Source organism: Pristis pectinata, chromosome X (assembly GCF_009764475.1).
Source record: "Pristis pectinata isolate sPriPec2 chromosome X, sPriPec2.1.pri, whole genome shotgun sequence".
In the NCBI taxonomy this organism is placed as follows: domain Eukaryota; kingdom Metazoa; phylum Chordata; class Chondrichthyes; order Rhinopristiformes; family Pristidae; genus Pristis; species Pristis pectinata.
In genome coordinates, this window is record NC_067450.1 from 2,687,676 (window position 1) to 2,707,121 (window position 19,446).

At 43.4% G+C, this 19,446-nt stretch overlaps 2 protein-coding genes across 5 annotated transcripts in view; one reads left to right on the forward strand and one right to left on the reverse strand.

The window, feature by feature from the left end:
• The window catches only part of LOC127566904 (STE20/SPS1-related proline-alanine-rich protein kinase-like), a 45,951-nt gene extending 40,783 nt beyond the window's left edge, over positions 1 to 5,168 (forward strand). Inside the window, exons 15-16 of the mRNA XM_052009424.1 lie at positions 2,364 to 2,428; positions 5,036 to 5,168. Of these exons, the coding sequence (XP_051865384.1) occupies positions 2,364 to 2,428; positions 5,036 to 5,107 (137 nt within the window). The 3' untranslated portion in view covers positions 5,108 to 5,168. The remainder of the gene's footprint in view (positions 1 to 2,363; positions 2,429 to 5,035) is intronic.
• An 8,268-nt stretch (positions 5,169 to 13,436) lies between these two features.
• Positions 13,437 to 19,446, reverse strand: part of lima1a (LIM domain and actin binding 1a) — a 91,421-nt gene continuing 85,411 nt past the window's right edge. For 3 of the 4 annotated variants that reach the window (XM_052009535.1, XM_052009533.1, XM_052009532.1), the window contains 2 exons: positions 17,439 to 17,572; positions 13,437 to 16,355 (listed from right to left, as the gene is read on the reverse strand). In XM_052009535.1, coding sequence (XP_051865495.1) covers positions 15,350 to 16,355; positions 17,439 to 17,572 — 1,140 coding nt within the window. In that variant the 3' untranslated portion in view covers positions 13,437 to 15,349. The remainder of the gene's footprint in view (positions 16,356 to 17,438; positions 17,573 to 19,446) is intronic. The other variant, XM_052009534.1, reaches the window with a different exon arrangement.

Sequence of the window (19,446 nt, forward strand, 5' to 3'; positions counted from 1 at the left end):
GTGGGTCAGAAAATGAGGTACACGTCTGCTCAGAACCACTCTCCAATGTCATTTCCACCTCTCTGCCGAGGGTATCGGTACTGGGTCCACTATTGTTTGTCATCTATATTAATGATTTGGATGACAATGTTGTTAAAATGGTTAGTAAGTTTGCAGATGACACCAAAATTGGTGGTGTAGTGGACAGTGAAGAAGGTTATCTAAGATCACAACAAGATCTATGTGAATTGGGAAAGTGGGCCAAGGAATGGCAGACAGAATTCAGCTCAGACAAGTGCGAAGTATTGAATTTTGGTCAGTTAAACCAGGGAAGGACTTGCACAGAACATAGTGGGGCCCTGGAGAATCTTGTAGAACAGAGAGACCTAGGGGTACAGGTACATAGTTCCCTGAAAGTGGCATCACAGGTAGAGAGGGTGGTGAAGAAGGCGTTTGGTACGCTGGCCTTCATCAGTCAGGGCAGTGAGTACAGGAGTTGGGGCAACCGTACAAGACACTGGTGAGACCACACTTGGAATATTGTGTGCAGTTCTGGTCGCCCAGCTGTAGGAAGGATATCCTGAAGCCAGAGAGGGCGCAGAAAAGATTCACAAGGATGTTATTGGGACTGGAGGGCTTGAGTTATAGGGGGAGGCTGTGTAAGCTGGGGCTTTTATCCTTGGAGTGTAGGAAGTTGAGGGGTGACCTTTTGGATGTTTATAAAATCACGAGGGGAGTAGATAAGGTGAATTTCACGGTCTTTTTCACTGGGTAGTGGAGTCTAAAACCAGAGGTTTAAGGTGAGAGGGGAAACATTGAAAAAGGGACCAGAGGGGCAACTTTTTCACACAGAGAACGAGCTGCCAGAGGAAGCTGTGGAGGCAGGTGCAATCATATTCTGTGTGTTGTCTGTACCTACATGCCTGTGATGCTGCTGCAAGCAGGTTTTTCATTGTACCTGTACCTCACTGTACTTGTGCACATGACAATAAACTTGACTCGACTTAACAGTTATAATATTTAAAAGACAGTTGGACAGGTATGTGGATAGAAAAGGTTTAGAGGGATAGAAGAAAGCTTATGGGGTGTTAGCTTTCATAAGTCGTGGGATCGAGTTTAAGAGCCGCGAGGTAATGATGCAGCTCTACAAAACTCTGGTTAGACCACACTTAGAGTACTGTGTCCAGTTCTGGTCGCCTCATTATAGGAAGGATGTGGAAGCGTTGGAGAGGGTGCAGAGGAGATTTACCAGGATGCTGCCTGGATTAGAGAGTATGGATTATGAGGAGAGACTAAGGGAGCTGGGGCTTTACTCTTTGGAGAGAAGGAGGATGAGAGGAGACATGATAGAGGTATACAAAATATTAAGAGGAATAGATAGAGTGGACAGCCAGCGCCTCTTTCCCAGGGCACCAGTGCTCAATACAAGAGGGCATGGCTTTAAAGTAATGGGTGGGAAGTTCAAGGGAGATATCAGAGGAAGGTTTTTTACCCAGAGGGTGGTTGGGGCGTGGAATGCGCTGCCTGGGGTGGTGGTGGAGGCAGGTACGTTGGTCAAATTCAAGAGATTGCTAGATAAGCATATGGAGGAATTTAAAATAGAGGGATATGTGGGGGGAAGGGGTTAGATAGTCCTAGGCAAAGCTTGAAGGTCGACACAACATTGTGGGCTGAAGGGCCTATATTGTGCTGTACTGTTCTATGGTTCTATGATATGGGGCAAATGCAGGCAAATGGGATGAGCTTAGATAGACATCTTGGTCGGCTTGAACAAGTTGGGCCAAAGGGCCTGTTTCCGTGCTGTATAACTCTATAACTCACTGCCAAGATGATATTTATTTATTAGTCACGTACATCGAAACACACAGTGAAATGAGTCTTTGTGCATTACTGAGAATGTGCTGGGGGCAGCCCGCAAGTGTCGCCACGCTTCTGGCACCAACATAGCATGCCCACAATTTCCTAACCTGTACATCTTTGGAATGTGGGAGGAAACCAGAGTACCCGAAGGAAACCCACGCAGACACAGGGAGAACGTACAAACTCATTACAGACAGTGGTGGAAATGAACCCAGGTCGCTGGTGCTGTAATAGCATTACGCTAATCGCTACACTACCGTGCTGCCCAATTGTGGGTCTAAATATTGATGTCCACATAGGCAGGTAACTTGCTGATGATCTACTCTGACTTACAGAGAACTGCAGGCATCATTGGAGGCTGAGTGTTCTCAGCTCCCTTAAGGAACATATGGAGTTTCCCTCCCTGCTCCTTTTGAAGGTGTTGCACTGAGAGCTTTGGCCCACTCCACCCCATTCATTAGCTAGAGGACAGCTGGAGGATACAAGGTCCTGTTCCCTGCTAACCTTGTTTTCTGTTTCTTTAGTGGCTAACAACCTGCAGAGACTAATCGATGATCCTCATTCAAACAGGACACTCACATTTAGACTGGTAAGGAGACAAAACCCTCTTTCTAGGAAGTTCTTAAATGCACAAAGGTTTAAAATGCTGCCCCAACCAGTTTTGTGCCAACAACTGCTTGCTTTGCTTAACTCTTGCCAGGCAGGTGTTTTAAAATTGGAGAATTAATTGCCCTGCAGGATTGTGACTGGCCGAGTAAAAGGGCCCAGACCTGGCCCACCTTAAAATTCCCAAAAGAGTCTACTTGATCCTTTCACAGAGCAATGTCTTGAACTGCATATTCTGGGGAATCCTTCCTAATTGTCCACTGACCGTGGTCAGTTATCTAAAGCAATTCCTTATGCTGATTTTTTTTTTTGCTATTCCAGGATTAGCAAGGGAGGTATGGACAACTTGAGGCTTTTCTTTTCAGTGACAGAGCTTCTCCACCCTTCCCTCTTGTCATCTCCAACATATCTAGGAGCAACACCTTGATGTTTCCATCTCAAAAATCAGGACCATCTGAGTTTCAGACCTCGCATCCTTACCAATGCTAAACCCACCTATTCCCACCTTGGCCATATTGCCTGCCTCTTCCTCTTCGGCCCCAGTGTCTCTGAAAAGCTCACCTCCTCCCAGTCTCTTACTCCGGGTTGCTCTTATTGCCTGTCTGAGATCCAAAGTTGCATCTCCCTGCTGATTCCAAGGCTGTGGTTCCCCCATTACTCCAGCGCTCAACCTTCACTGCTCTCTGTGCACTTCAGCATTCTCTTCAGAAGCCTAGTCCACAACCTACTCAGTCTTGTCCCTCCACAACCTCATTCAGCTCCATGTTTTTCCAACTCGGGCTTTATGCCAATACCAGTCCACCTTCCTGCCCCCTCCCCAACCCCTCTCTTAGTTGTATTTCATCTCTTCCCTCGAGAACTCACTCCCCAATCCTTCCCCTCTTGCTACCTTCAAGAACTCTCCTTAAATTGGTCACTTGAATTCTTCCAGCTCCATTTTGTGGTGGTTAGTGCTTTGACTGTATAAATTCAGGATATTGCTTGGCTGTGATATTGTCTTCAATAACTGTAACCGCACTTCCTGCTCTCTGCGTTGATAGAAAGCCCAGTGGTACTGTACATCAGAGAGTCTCACTGAAACTTTGGTACTGGGGTGGAGTGATCAATACATAGCTTGAGCACCAGGTGCTTTGTATTATTAAGGAATCGGTTCAGGCTTTGTGTCCAGCCCAGACTTGAGGGATAAGAAGCTCCTGACCGCTTGTAAGACTCAAAATTGACATGACTGAGTAGCCTCAATCCAGTCACCAGTCATTTAAAGTTCAAGGTAGCACAATCTCTGAGGTCATGGGGTAGTTGGCATTGGTGGGGAGGTGTGAAGTGGCGAGGGAAATAGGATCTTGATACAACAGAGGCTCAAGTACATAGTTGAATTGTGATACATGCCAAGCCTTCTTATTGACCTTTCTCCCTCCATGTTTTACTGACTTGTTTACTTCTTGGCAATTTTAACCCCAAATTCTCAGCATATGTCAGAATTCTACCAAGAATCATAAGTAGCCTCAGAAGGCAAAATGTGCTCCATTTAAAGTCTCTGAGGTTGGTAAAATCTAACTATTCCCTAAGACAAAATTAAAAATGGTTCTGAACTGAGGTGGTTTAAATGGCTTTTCTCTCAGGATAACACCCAGTGCGTGGTCATTGGTGATCACACCTGCAAAGCCAGAGGAGTGACCAAGCTGGGAAGCACCTGGAGTGAATGGCATGGAAACTGAATTCAGTTCTTCACACTGACCGATCCACATCCACTCCCACAGAATTCTGGAATAGTTCTTTATAAAAACACACCATCCCTGATTTTGTGATCAGCAGCCAGCACCATCACCTCACTGCAGAGTTCAAAGCACACCGCCCTAGCAATCTCTGCGGCACGGACTTCTTCATGCCTAGCCCCTGCTGCCGCCAGGCATCCGCTCAAGGGGATTCCTGGGCACTCGACGGCTGTGGTATTGTCAAGCTGGTTGGGCAAATTATCAGGTGAAAGAATAATCACCAGCAGCAAACCAAAGCGCAAAGATTGGTACATACACCCTGGATTAAAAATATTTATGTAATATCAAAGAATTTAAGATTATAAATCTATTATATTTTGAAATGGTTAACTGAGGAAATTTCAACCAACAGCCAAAATGTTAGGGCAGAATATGCTAGCCAGTAATTATGGTTTAGTATGGCTTGAAAACTCACTTAGATCTCAGCAACAAAGCACAACCTTTTCAGAGTATTTAACAGCAAGACTAGTTTGCAAATACAGAAATTAAACTGATTTTCTGTTGACTCTGGTGGACAAGGCTCCAGAACTGTGAAGCCTGTGGAGTGCGGGGCCAAATCAGTGACGGGCACCTTGAGACCTCTGCAATAAACTGTATACCTGTGGGAATCCCAAGGTTGCTGTCAGTTTCACACTGTATTGATGGCAAACACTGTTGGATTCACCATCATCCTAAGTCTACAATCTGGGCCATTATAACCAAACACTCCCCACTCTCCCCCTCCAGTTGGCATCTGGTTTTACACATTGAATGGTCAGTAAAGGATGGAAAGGAATGCTAGCCAGAAGCTCACTCTTCGCCCCTCATTCTCCTCGCAGGTCTCTGGCTGTGAGGGCTACAGCCCAGACGAAACCAAACTCATTGGATTTGCACAGCTCAGCATGAGATGACAATCCTCCTCAGAAACCGGTACCAAAGAATTCTGGGACGCCTCTCTATCAACACGACCTGAACCTCCCCTGCCCTTCCCCAAGAGCACTTTATATGATTCTGTTTAATTCTCATGCTTCAACTAGTCCTTGCATACTATCAATGTAGTAATAGCTCAATATTCCAAAAAGGAATTTCAAAGTCTTTGAAATGACTTAGCACTAGAATCTGCTCCAAGTTCTTAGCCATATACAATGGGCTTATGCCTCCTTGAATAGAGTCAAGTGTCTTAATTCAATTGCGGAATTATAAAATAGAGGCAGGTTTATCTCCCTCCCTCGTACAGCCTAGGTTCAGTATTAAGGTAAGAAAAGGTCTCAGAAAAGGACTGTACTCAGGCCATTTCATCTTGATTATTAACCATCTCCCTTTCCAGGATTAGAGCAGTCATACCCTTTTGTCCTGTTCAGAATTGGCATATGAAAATTGTTTACTAGGTTGAATTCTCCTTAGGGTAGATATACATATGCCGTGGTACCAATTGGTATTATTACTTTAATACCTTTTCAAAAGTGAGATAACTTCATGTGGCTTAACCAGCCTCATACCCTAGGAACTCAGTCACCAATTAAAAATAGGAAAAAAATTGAGTCAGTGGCATAGGAAGATTAAAGAACTACTGTTTATAAATGGCCAGTCTCTTGCACAGAGATGAACAGTGAACAGTTTAGTGCCTACAGCAGTGTGTTCGGAAGGAAAGGATTGTTATCAGTGAGGTAGTTACCAGAATACACTATATACTTGGATTTCCCCCAGCTATGACTCGTCAGAGCAAACAGGCTGCTTGAATGAGATCCATCGCCAGATTAATTTAGACATTTGTTAACCGTGAACCAGATGTTTAGCTGCAAAACCTGACCTTGTATCACAAGTATTTGTTGCACAGTATGAGCCTGATGATGAAGATCAGTCTTGCTGTTAGAAGAGTTGTGGGTTTGAACTCTGAACCACGGCCCTTCAGTATTGAGCAGCCTGTTAGCTCAGTGGGATCTGACTGGATTTAAGGATACTTGCCCCTTGAGCTCTCCCCGATAATGTTAACTGGCTCAACCATGGAAACAGAATATTTTTAAAATCTAGAAACACACCGCTTTGCCCGCTGCTTGGCTTGGAAGCTAATTTGACTCATCTGTGTGAGAGCTTGCAGGCTGCACCTGTGGCTGGGTGAATGAAAGAACTCTTTTCCACAGTAATCAAGTGCAAGCCAGCCATGGAGGGGTGGTGCAGGGGGGAGCAGAGCCCAGGGGCTGATCTTCCTCTGCTGGTTAAAGCAGAAATAAGAAGATGCAGATACGATGTAAACTTCTTCAAAAAGATCACTGGGGCAGTGGGAAGGGGGAGGGAAGTACAGCCTTAAAACCTGGACAGTAGGTAAATGATTGACCCATTCTGGAACTCTTCTATTCAAGGACTGGGGCATTCCCAGAGTAAAGCACACACAGATTTCTGCCACCCATTTCCTTGAATTGTTTTGTGTGTTGACTCCAGTCCAACCACAATTTGTATGTTAGTTACTGAGAGATTCACCAAAGTATAGAACTGTGGGAATACCAGGCATGTAGTGCCTCTCTGGCTTAGACTTGAACTTGGGCAGCACATGTTTGAGTACTTGGTCTGTGCTTGGCAATGGCCATTTCATATCGGGCAAAAGGTGGGGTGGGGAACTGTGGGTTGTTGTTGTTGGGTGGAAGCAGAACAAGTCGAATACAAATTGTATGCAGTGTTCCTGCCCACTGGAATGCCTGTCCTCTGGTGTGATGCTGAAGTGCCTGATCCATGCAGACAGACCCAGTCCACTCCCTTCTCTGCTCCTGGAGCACGACCCTCAAAGACACTTGAAGCTGAAGGCTTGTGGGTTTGACTCCAGCTCAGCTTCAAATTCCAGGGGTAGACAGTGGCCACTTCTCACACAGGAGGGGAAGGGGGTAGGGGGGGGGGGTAGAGGGAAGAGGGAAGAGGAGGAGGCACCACCTTCCCAGAAACCAAAGAATAAGGTGGCCTCTTGACCTGGAAGTTTCAGGCAGTGGGAGCTGTAAACCCAGGAAACCAAACGTAGACTGAGCAGGAGTTATTTTTGTGAAATGAAGCTTTAGAAACTGTGAAGATGTAGGTAAATAAGGGCCTAGAACTCTCCCTGTTCCAATCTACGCTCCAGGGTTCAGAGTCAAGTGAGAACTAAACCAACCCAGGGTCAACATTTGAAAACATTCTAATGAACCAAATAAATGTGATAACAAATCAGGCAGGAATTTTATATTAGTGTTAACTTGAGTGTAAGTGTATGTCCTTTAGGAAGTAATCACTGAAAGACGGCTTTTCGGAGGGATCAATCCCCTTGAGAACAACCATAACAGGGCCGTGCTGTGCTCCCAGGGTCGATGCCAGCTCAGTTCAGAGTTAGTTCAAGTATTAGAGGGGGTGGGAAATCTTCCTCACTAACCCTCCTTTAGAGGGAGGGGAATAAAATCAGTCAGGGTTCCCAGCCCAGGTCACCACCCATTGACCCCAGCAGACAATTTTCTCATTTGGGCTTTGCACAAAATCATGAGCAGGCCTGGTCAGCAGGCCTCCATTGTCAGATTGCTTCCTGACAACTCACTGGAGGAGAGCCTGAAGTTAGTGAAAGCTGAGGAGTCCAGTTCACCATCTTCAGCCAAGGTGGGAAGATTAAAGAGGCTACCAATGCATTCGGGCAAAGATAAACACTTCTTGCTGTGACCACCACCCATGTCCTCAAACAGTCACCATGATTCTGGAGAGAGATAATTCAGAATAAATCTGAAATGTTGTCCGTTGCCACTAAAGCCTACGGTGTCATACTGCAGTGAGAGGGGGTTACTGAAATACAGACACACATGGTCCTCCTCTCCTGGGTTCTATCCCCAACCAGTTTTGCCTGATTCTGGCTTTCCAACACGTGCCTAGCAGGAGCAGGGAAAGAAAGTGGCAACTTGACCCACTGCAGATACAAGGACGAGAAACCTTCTCCTTAAATTGCAAATGAACAAGAGCAGGGAGAGGAATATTGTTTGCAGGTTGGTAGGGGAGAAGATTTTTTTTTAAATAAAAAGAGGTAGAAATTAGGTTGAATTATATAGGGTCACAATTGCTATTCCATGAGCATTAAAGTACTTGCAAATTCATGCAGTGGGACACCATCTCTTGGCAGGGTAGGCCAGTCATGTTGATGTTCAGTTTAAAGTGGGCATAGAGCATGTGCACCACTCTTTATTCTAATCACAGATGTGCAATAGCCAATATTCTGGTACTAGGACAGTTCTTTCATACCCAGAGAAATGATTCACTACGGGGTTGCCATCTATTTAGTTCTGAGCCAGGTGTCCAGACAAATACAATACCAGCAAGTCCAGACTTTTTAAACACCACCACTAACTTATTGCAGTGGTGTTGATGTTAAAAAGGGGTGCAAGAGAAATGAAAAGATTAATATATCCTGCTAAAGTTGGTATGAATAATTAAAAGACATTAAAAATGAGTGTGTGCTGGAAATACAGCAGGTGTGAAGAGAGTAACCGAGTTGATGTTTCACGTCGATGACCTCTCAGAAAAGGAAGGTGATATTCCCTAAACCTCAAACAAGCTGCAGTCCCACACAGAGCCAGGAGTGTTTGGATTTGACAAAATACAGCAACCCGAGGTAATGATTGTGGGACCAAACAAAATTTTTGTTCAGTACCCAGTAAGTGCACATGACTGAGGAAAGTGCCTTGTATCACTGCTTTGTGTGAAGGATTTACCTGGTTCAAGATGAGTGTGAAGCATTGTAAGGATTTATTAGTATACGGGTTTCAGTGTATTAATGCTGCTGCTGTTTACATCCCATGGTTACTGGATATATTGTATCCTCTTCATGGAAGACTGCAGAAATGGTGACTAATATTTTATTTAAATGTTGATGTGAATGTGGGGAATTGTGAAAGGATTCCACCATTTTGAAAATGATTTTTTTGTTCAACATTGTAGAATGTGCCAGTAACCAACTTGTTGCACTACTGAGAAAGCTCTCCCTATGGCTGTGACAGGTGCAGTTGTGTCTTTTTCAAATAAGCATTTAGTCATCCATTCCACACACATGTACTGCTATGTGCCTGTATCACATTTACAGGACAAAGGTTTATGTAGTGCTGGACCAATCTGTTCTCCTCTAATGCTCAGAGGCCCAGAGGATGGCAAGGTTAAAATTAACAATTCTACAAATGCAGAAGTGCATTATAAAAGGCAGACAGTTTGAATAGATGACGCCCCTAAGCTAGGAACATCAGCTAGACAAGAGCTGCCTCATCAATTAAAAAAGGAAATACACTTTTACTATTTCTTCAATCCAAAAATTGACCAGCAGACAGTGTTAAAGCCAGGTGGTTTAACTGGGGCTTTGGCCTGTGAGATCCCAAAAGGGTGAACATATGTAAAGGTCACTTCCTGCCTTTTAAACTCTTGTGGTCCAGGAGAAAAATGGGTGCCAAAGGCATGATCTGGGGCTGAAATTTGGTTTAAAAAGCATGAAGCTTCTAGTGTGTAAATGAGGGAGCTAACATTTTGACGGGAAGTGGAGACAGTAGTGGGCCTGCTCTGGTGGGAATTGTGGGGGGTGGAAGGGTTCTTTATGAAAGTTGATGCTATGTCACACTCGAGTGCTGAGTCAGTGATAGGAAGAGATCATGAAACCCAAAAGTAAAAACTTACATTATGTTACATGAATGGTGCTTTACTGCAGTAAGGTTTGCACTTAAAGTCCTTAATCTAATTTACTGGACCCATGAGCAGGACACAAGGAAGCATCTCCAAAACAAGCAGATAGCTGGCTTTCAGAATAAAGATTTTTCCTTTCAGGTTTTATTTCCCCTCAGGAGTTGTGAGGAAATAGGGTAAGAAATAAACTGAAAAAGTGATGCATCTTAAAAACCATACCAAATAATCTCTTGGATCTGTGCTGGAAAAAACAACTGTACAGTAATGGGCACTTTGTACCATAGGAAGAGCTTTTGTGAATTGGTGGGAGTTGAGAAGCAGTTTATGATTTGTTTGCTCCCTCTCCTACATTCTGAATATGTCACAAGTAAAGCAACCACAATCCAAATTGTTCCTCGTCTCTGCACTACTTAATTACATTCTCACTTGGTGAAAAGAGTTTGTGGTCAAGTACCGTATCAGCATCGCACATGGTCACTGCTTCACTGGAGCACCATGACTTTGCAATTACTACAGATAGTCCAAGCTGCACATTTCTGGCCCATCCTCACACAGTACAAGTATTCAGAAACTCACTTTGCTGGTTACATTGTGCACCATTTGTGTTGCAAACATCAGCTTGGCTCAGTCAGTCAGACTCATGCCCTGTTGCAAACTTGAGCCCATTCCAGTCCAGTCAACTTTACAGAGCAGCACTGAGGCAGTGCTGCGTTGTTGGAGATGCCATCTTCCGGATAATATGATGCATTGAGGACTCAGCTAGCTGCTCAAGTGGATGTAAATCTCTATCTGAAGAGCAAAGAGGTTTATTCCCACAACACATACGCACAGCCCTGTGCTTGGGTCATTAATCCTCTCCTAACCAACACCAGTAGTAATGCATCATCTGGCTCCTCATTCACTTACTGTTTGTAAACCCTTACTGCGCGCAAATTTGGCTGCTGCATGTCTACATAATGGTGAAACTTATTTTTAAAAAAAATAGCAATTCATTGGTTGAAAAGCACTTTGGGACATTGAGGACGCAAAAGGCGCTAAATTTCAAGCTTGTTCATTCTCTCTGCTTGCCATCTTTCATCAATTCAGAAAAGCACGGTTGCTGCAATTATAAGATTATCAAGAATTTAGCTACCGTCAACAATGCAAATAGCCCTAATCAAACCAGCAAATTAGAAATAACAAGCGCAAAGAGATTTGCCTGGCCTGTGTTAATTGAATTCCAGGGCTTGTGGGCTATTACATGGAGACTCAGAGACAGGACAGTTTGGGTTTATCCAGAAGAGGATACCAAGCGAGCAGTGCTCCCACCTTGCTGTAAAATATGACAGATATTCAAGAAAACAATTAAATCGCCAAGTTCTTCAAAACCAGTTTAAGATCTATAAATTCAAGTGTTACCAGAAGATCGGAGATGGACCCTCAGGGAAGTGGGTGAAGCAACTGAGCATGAGAAAAGAAGTCTTGCAACAGAGACAGAAGGAAAAGCCTTTGAGCACTAGGGTCAAAGACTCTGTCCCAGTCACCAACTGTGCACCAAGAACCAAGTGTATTACAAAAAGGATGAGGTGGTCGAATTACTCCTCATTTGGTTACTTTTGTGTCAGTCCTAAAAACGAAGATGGAAAACCATGCTTCTCCTCCCTCCCCACAGCGGAGGAGAGTTTGTAAGAAGATTTAGAAGGTTCCAAATGACAGGAAAAGAGGTAAGAGACTAAAAAAAGTTAAAGTCTGAAAATAATGAAGGAATTTAAAAAATCAAAACCTTAATAGTTTAATTTAAAACCTATAAAGTACATCAAAATTTAGTTAACAACTTCTTTGAACCCCGAGAGAGCAAACAGCATAGAATGAGAGAGAACACGTGCAAGGTTAGTTAAGTTAGGAAAAGACTATGACAACCAAAGAAAAATTGACAACCTATCAGAAGCAGTGACTTACCAAAAGTATTTCCAGAGGAGAAGCAGAATATCCCAGCGCAAGCAGCCAGATGACAAAAGGATTTAAGATTATATTCCTCAACTAGGAATATAAAGTGCTGAAAACAATTGACAACGAATATGGACTGTAATCATAACTTTGCAAATCCATACTGTACACATGGGCCATGAAAGCAGCTCTGTAAGAAAACCTAGCTAAGACTGAGCTTTGTTAAACACTGGGAAACAATGATCACAGCTGGACTTAAATATAGGGTAAAGCAATTAATGTAATTCTCATTGCTTAAGCTTGTGATGATTAGTCATGTTATAAATATTAAATAAAGTAATATTAGTTAGTGCACCTTTCTGATGTCCTCTGTGATGGCTGACAAGTACAATTACTCCATCCAGCAATTTGGCTTGTGTAACTTATTCACACTGGGTAGAGGCAACAGTATAAAGACATGCAAAGTTTGGCATCTTGTGAACTTTTAATATAAACTAAGAACAAAGAGAAAATGGGGAAAATAATACCTTTTGAACAGCACCAATGGGATGGTTTGAGAATTTCCCATACATTCCAACCCTACAGTAGGAAAGGGAAAGAAATGTCTCCAAATCCATCCTGTACACAGGCACCATTCAGGGAGTTTGGTTCACAATATTCTTTGTTACTCCACTATAGGAGACACAGGGTCAGGCACCAGAGTGTGTCAATGATTTCAGTTTATAGAGCGGCACTGTAGCACATTAACACGAGAGTTTTCTCTGTAACAACCAGAAGTACAGCCACGTTGTATCAACTGCACTGTAAACTTTCTGGAATGCAAGTTTTTCCAAAAAGTAGAGAAAGTTAACCTTGGGACTAGTAAATGATTGGTCATGCAATGGATAGTGATATTGTGCACTTCTGTACGAGAATGTCACGTTTGCATTCTTTGTAATGGAGAGATACCACTTGAGTTTCCATTACAGCTGGTAATTATTTAATGTGTGGAACTACATGAACATTGGTTTGTCCTCTTTGGAGCATTGTGTAGCAGGTGTTGACGCATATATTGTATATGTGTACCCTATATAGTAGCGGGCACAACACATCAGATGGTTTCAAATATTTGCACACACTACAATTTCTACAGTCACCAGAATTTGGAGAGAAGCGGCATTAGGGTCACAAACTGTTTAACCATGCCTTGGGTCTAAATCCCATTCGAGTGGGAATAATTGAAGTCATTTAATTTGGGTGGAAAGTAAAGGATTTTTCACTCCAAATAGGAAAGTCCCAAATTCTTAAGTAGCAAAGTGAAATGCAGTATTTTTCAAATCTTGAAGGAATGGTTAAGAATACTTTGCTGATGCTTAAACAATAATCTTCCAATGTTCTTACCCATTTCCTTTAAACTCTGGGAAGGGTACTGCTTAATGATTACATTCGGAGCTTCATGTCAAATATCTTTATAAAAGCAGTAATTTCAAAGCTGTAACACAAATCAGAAGCATCCTCCTAACTGGAACATTGTGCTGGATTCCTGTGGGCCGATATGCTGGTGTGTGATGCTGTCTGGGGCTCCAAGCTCATTGCCAGGTGGTGTTGGAGATGTGTAATGTACCATGCTCAGTGTCAGCAATGCATCCAGAATGAAAAGATAGAAATGCAATAAACTTTATACTAAAGAGTTTATTATTTATTACATGCTAAACAAAGAAATCATGACACAGACAATACACAACTGTAAAACAATTTTAAAAGAAAGTCAATAGTATTGGTTGTCAGTCCTTTTACTCCAAAGTTCAATTTGAATATTTCTTAAGTTACTTCCAGTTTGAATGGACAAAAACAAGGCTAGCTGCCTCAGGATTTTGGGATAGCGTGGGGGGCGTTCCGGCATGAATGAATGGAACAAAAGTCATCCCTCATCTGAAGTCTCCCAGAGAACAAGTTTGGCTGGACTCAGTTACCAGAGATGGAGGTCTGGAGTCACAACACACAACAAGTTCCAATTTAACACCAAACCCAAAGACAGCCTTGAGGATAGCTGGTATCAAGATTTGGAGAAACTTAGTAAGTGGTGACATCTGGGGTTAACATGGTGGAGTCAGTGGAGATCAACTTACCATCTGGTTGTCTCAACATGGACACTCAGAAGAAAGTATTCCCCACTCTTACCACCAACATCCCTACCATGGGGGGGGGGAGAAGCACCAGCAACCTATACATTTTAATTGGAATTAAGAATGCAATAATCGATAGTAACTGTTTACCTGCAGTAAAATGAGAAACATCAAGTACAATGTAATAAAAAGACTGACTTTACCTGCCACTAGAAAAAAATCACCTTAAACTAATCAAGTGCCAGGAGGCTGTGGTGGTACATCTAACATACCCAGAAAGTACAGTTAAACATTGTGCAGCGTTAGTGTATACCAGAATGTCAGAACATTAAAACTGCAAACTATAATCACACATCATCAAATTCTTCACTTCCCATCTAAAATCAAAATCACTTAATATTTTCAGCAGCATCCTGTCCTCACACACATGCTGTCCATATGTAAAAACCAAGGTATGAAATGATAGAGATGGGGGAACAAAGGCAGATTGACTGAAGACTAATGTCAGGTTTGCAACCCACAACACTGCTGCTCAAGTGGTGTTATTCCTATGCCTCCATTTTCATATCACTGGAATCTTGTGTACAACTTTGACACGAGGCGAAACCCTTAAAATGTCGTGGTTACCCAGGTTTGAAACACCAACATTGGAAAGGCTGCCTGGTCACACAATGTTTGGAGTCCAGCCCTTCTGTCACTCAATTTTGAGTGATGGATCTCTGTAGCCAAATGCACTCCATCAAGCAGGATGTCCAAAAAAAGAGTGCCTCTGATACCCTCTCACTTCAAGGTAGTTCTATCAGCAGGGGCTGGGCAACAAGAGACAGCTAGCTTCAACCTTGGTTAGTTTTTGCTCCTTTATCATTTATAGTCAAGGTGTCTTCAGTTCTTGAATGGTTACCTTATTTCTTGATAAGCCCAATACATCCTTCCTACAACAGATGCTGGGAGACCATTTGGAAGGAGTGCTAAAAGAGTGGACCAAATATAATGTGGAAAAGGAATTGCAGCTTCCCACTTTGCCAGAAAATTATTTATTTAGTGTTTTGAAACTCGATTAGCTCCTGCCTAGTGAGTGGTGCTGCCCCAGAGCCCAGGCCTGCACACTGGAATCTCACTGCAATTTAAACTGTGACCCATTCTTTTCCTTGGACCTTTACAACATGTACCTTTTGGGGCTGGCAACAATAACCAGTGGAGAGGAAATAGGATTCATAGTGTGCTCAAGCACAAAGTCATTTTCAGAGTGGACATTAATAAAACTATGCCAATGTAGCAGTTCTTGCCTCTTATTCCAAATAGAAATCAACTTACGAAGATTTTTTTTCCCCCAAAGTAATGTCCCTATCAACATAGGCACTTGAATAAACCACTTTACAGCAGGAAGGTCTGAGCTGATACATCTAGAACCCACAAGGCCAGTCACCAATTAAAACATGTAAATCACCATATCCACAGCATCTAATCCTCATCTTCATAATATCTATTTCTCTTGATTTGTTCTTCAACTGACAGTTCCTTGGTTCCTTCCACTTCGTTTTCATCCTCCTCCCAAAAACCAACGTCCTCCAGTTTTTTCTCATTCTCTGGAATTTGCTCATTGGAGGCAAGAGAGTCCCCTGGGGTTTGCAGCGAGCCTGATTCGTGCCTGGATTCCTGCTCCCCATCCTCTGCAAGGTCATTTTCCCCGGCTGCCTCTTTGAGCTGAACTTTCTCTATAGGCAGATGGCAGTCTTCGCTCTGGACCTCTACCACCTCTCCGGCCACTGAATCGCTCTCACCCTCAAGCTTGGCAGGTACTGGTAGCTCCACTTCATCTTTCAGGCTTTTCTTCCTCTCATTCTTTGGTTCAGTCTCCCCCTCACCTTCCTTTTCTTTGCCAACGACTGCGTCCTGCGCTGTGCTCTTGGCAGGCTGCACATTCTTCACTGGCTCATTAACAGCCACAGGTTTCAGGGGCTCAGCCACACTAAACGGTCTCCACCGTTCCTTCAGGGAGGCACTTCTCCTCAGTCTGGAGCTGCCAACAAAATCAGAGTTTCTCTTGATGGGCTGCTGGTCATCCTCTGGAGGCCACTTTGGTTTGTTAACTCTGATACCCTCTTCAGTGGAGCTGGTTCCTTTACTTCCTGCTTCAGTGGGCGGTGGCCAAGCTATTTTTAACTTCCTCGTTTCCACGGGTTTCTCCGCCTTTTCAGGTGACGGACTGGAAACCAGAGCCTCCATGCTGGCAGCCAGAACCCCTACCTTGGCTATAGAAAGCTCATCCACTCCAGAGCCATCAGCCTTGGCCTCCGAGGAGTCTTCACTCTTGCTCTCCATGGGGTCACTCTCGTTCTTGGTCATCCACAGCTCTTTGTGGGGCTTGTGGCCAAATCCCTCATCGTAATTACCTTTGGACTTGAAGAGCTGACTGAAGTGTGGCTTGCAGTAGATGTTCCCATGGAGGGAGGCAAAATTCCCAAGGCTGGGCAAAAGAAATTGAGAAACGTTTAAAGTGGCTTGCAAACATGGCCTCAGCCAAACATCTATAATTTTTAAATACACAGAGAAACACAGAAAGCAACACAGCAGTGTAACAGGACTGCAGCCTCAATGAGGTTGGTTAACCAGTGGGTCTCAAGCCAGACTTTCAGAATCCTAACTGTGTCCCAGAGATAAGATTACCCCTTTATTCTCCTCTCCAGCCAGCCCCCCAAAAAATTACATTGTGTTTAATGGGTTTTCTTTAAAGTTCTTTTTGAAGTGGCAACACAAAGTGACCTCCAACAGCTTAAAGGACTCAGCACGCCAGCCACAAAATTTACAGCCTTGCTTGTCTTGCATTTTCTTTTGGCCGCAAATGTTCCTCAAGGAGTGGAATAGTGTTTATTTTTCACTGTGCTAACTTATGGTCTCCTTCCAAAATGACCTTTTGTGCCAAGTCTGGGCAACAACTGTCAGGAGAGTACAGCAAAACTCCAATAATCCGGCACCAGATTGTTTGGAAATCCTGATGGCCCAACATTTGGCTCACTCGTTAGTCTGGAATGTGAGCCTGCATCCCAGAGTGCTTGCATATTTCCTGCTCCCTTTAAACTCAACCAGGTTCACTGGGAAATGTTATTATACCACCATTTAATGTGTAAAGTGAAATAAAAAGTGCCTGGAGTAACATCCATAGTTTGGAAAACCTGCCAGTCCAGCACCACCAAAGTGCCAGATTATTGGAGAGTTTGGTGTTTAATTGTGGGGACAGAGGTTGGTGAGGTGGTGTAGCAGGAGGTAGTAAGCATATTGACTTACAGGCACACTTCCCACTGAGCCCCAATTGAGAAATCAAAAGCAGAGATGTTGGGGTGCCTGATATAGTCGCTGCTGTTTGTCTGGGAGCTCCTGGTCTATACAAGCCATCGGCCTGTGGTGGTGGGAGTGGGAGGCTCAAGGAAATCCTTTGTGCAATGTTTATACTTACTTATACTCAGTGGGGGGGGGGGGGGGGGGAGGAGGAAGTTAAAAAGAACACATTTTGGATCAAGACAGAGGATGAAACCAGAATCAGAGCCCTCACCTAAGTTTCATGTTACAGTGGCTACAACGGAAGCAGGCGTTGTGAAAGACCTGTTGGTTCGCGACCAGGCGCTCCATGGGATAGACCGTCTTTTGGCAGGTGACACACAGCTCCCTGGCTGGGAGTTGGAACTTCTGGGAGCAAAAAGGAACAAAAGCACGGCACTAGTTGTTAGATGAAAATTTTACAACACCAAGACAAATTTGAAATGTGACAAAACATTAGGATTAACTGGCAGTGCTTCACATATTCAAAAAGTCATTTTGATCACAAATAAATTGGAGGAGAAACTGGCCTGGAGAAAGTTGGCAGCAAATACTCGAGTGAATGACGAGGTCACTTTTGGATTTTGCAGATTCAGTTTAGACTTCAGTTTTAACGTTTTCTCCGAACAGTTTCCCCAATTATTTGTCAAGCACAGATTAGCAGAATGGGCGCAGGAAGAGGAGGAACAAGGTGACATTTTCAAAACAAAGGGCCTTGGCAGCAAGTGAGAATAAGGAGGAAATAGGAACAGGCCTTTCGGCCCCTCATACCTGTTCTGCCATTCAGTAAGATCACGGCCGATATTTTACCTCAGCAACACTTTCCAACATTGACCCCATATCCTTTGATTCCCTTGATATGAAAAATCTATCACTCTCCAATATACTCAGTGACTTGGCCACCACAGCCCTCCTAGGGAGGGAGTTCCAAAGATTCACCACCCTCTGGGTGAAGACATTTCTTCCCATCTCTGTCCTGAATGGCCAACCCCTTATTTTGAGACTATGCCTTGGTTCTAGACTCCCCAGCCAGGGGAAAATGTCATTCTCACAACTACCCTGTCAAACCCTGGAAGAGTTTTATGTGGTTTGATGAGATCACCTCTCATTGTTCTAGGCTCTAGAGGAGAGAAGTCCAGTCCGCTTAACCTCTCCACATGAGAGAGATGTGGAGGAATACAACCATCAGTACCACCACCACCAGCCCAGGGGTCAACCTGGTGAGATAGTGACATGATTTCAAAATCACGTTGGGCTTAAACAAAAGAAAAACCCTAGCTCACTCAGACCAAATGTTGCTTTAAGTTCCGCTTCCAAAACTATCAAGTTCACATCACAATTTACACAATGAGTCCCAGGTTTTGGAGGGAAGGGGGGTGGTAGAGAAAACTTTTCTACCAACCTTGTGCCCAAGACCCCCAACCCTTGGATGGCAGCATTGGCATACTCTTGGCACCAAGTTGCCCACATGCCATAAATAATAATGCCCACAAATGTTTCACACCCCATGCATTTTTAACTTTGACACAAATGCAAACCAAGACTGTATAATCCTCCTCTCCCTTCCCAATAGCAATACACCCATGCAGCTCAAGCAGAGTTTTGGTTAAAATATGTGATTAACCGAAACAGGACAAGGGCAGCATCTTGCTCAGATATCAATTTAGATCAAGCATTTTTGTTAAAAGTAAAACAAGTCAAGCCTCTTTATAAAGAGCAAACAGAACCTCACATCGGAGAGAGAAGAATGAAGAGAGAGAAAAGGGATACTTCAGGAACAGGTAGAAGCTGAAAAATAGGCAAAGATATAGGATTAAGCAGCAATATAATCAACAGCAAAAGGACATCAATAGGTTATATCAAAGTGTTTATAATTGCACTGATTAAGTATTGAAAAGAGACTAAACAATTCTTCATGCTTTGCCCTCATCTTAACTGTTTAAAGCCAAACTTTCAAATGTAATCTCTCCAAAAAAATTTTGATCCTAAACATTCCATGTATGAAAAGCTAGAAATATACTGAATATTTTCAATATCATCAGGAGAGCTCGGAATCCCAGGTAATATTCTGATGCTGAAATTTCCCTTTAAGAAATTAGCCTACTTTAGAGGATTGAATAACTTGGCCACTAACAGATACCCGATCTCTGTTTGGACCTTCTCTAGGGAACAGTTAATTCCACTTCCATTCAGATTAGCAAGGCGACAGATGTGGTGCTAAGCTCATCATATCTTGTAACCAT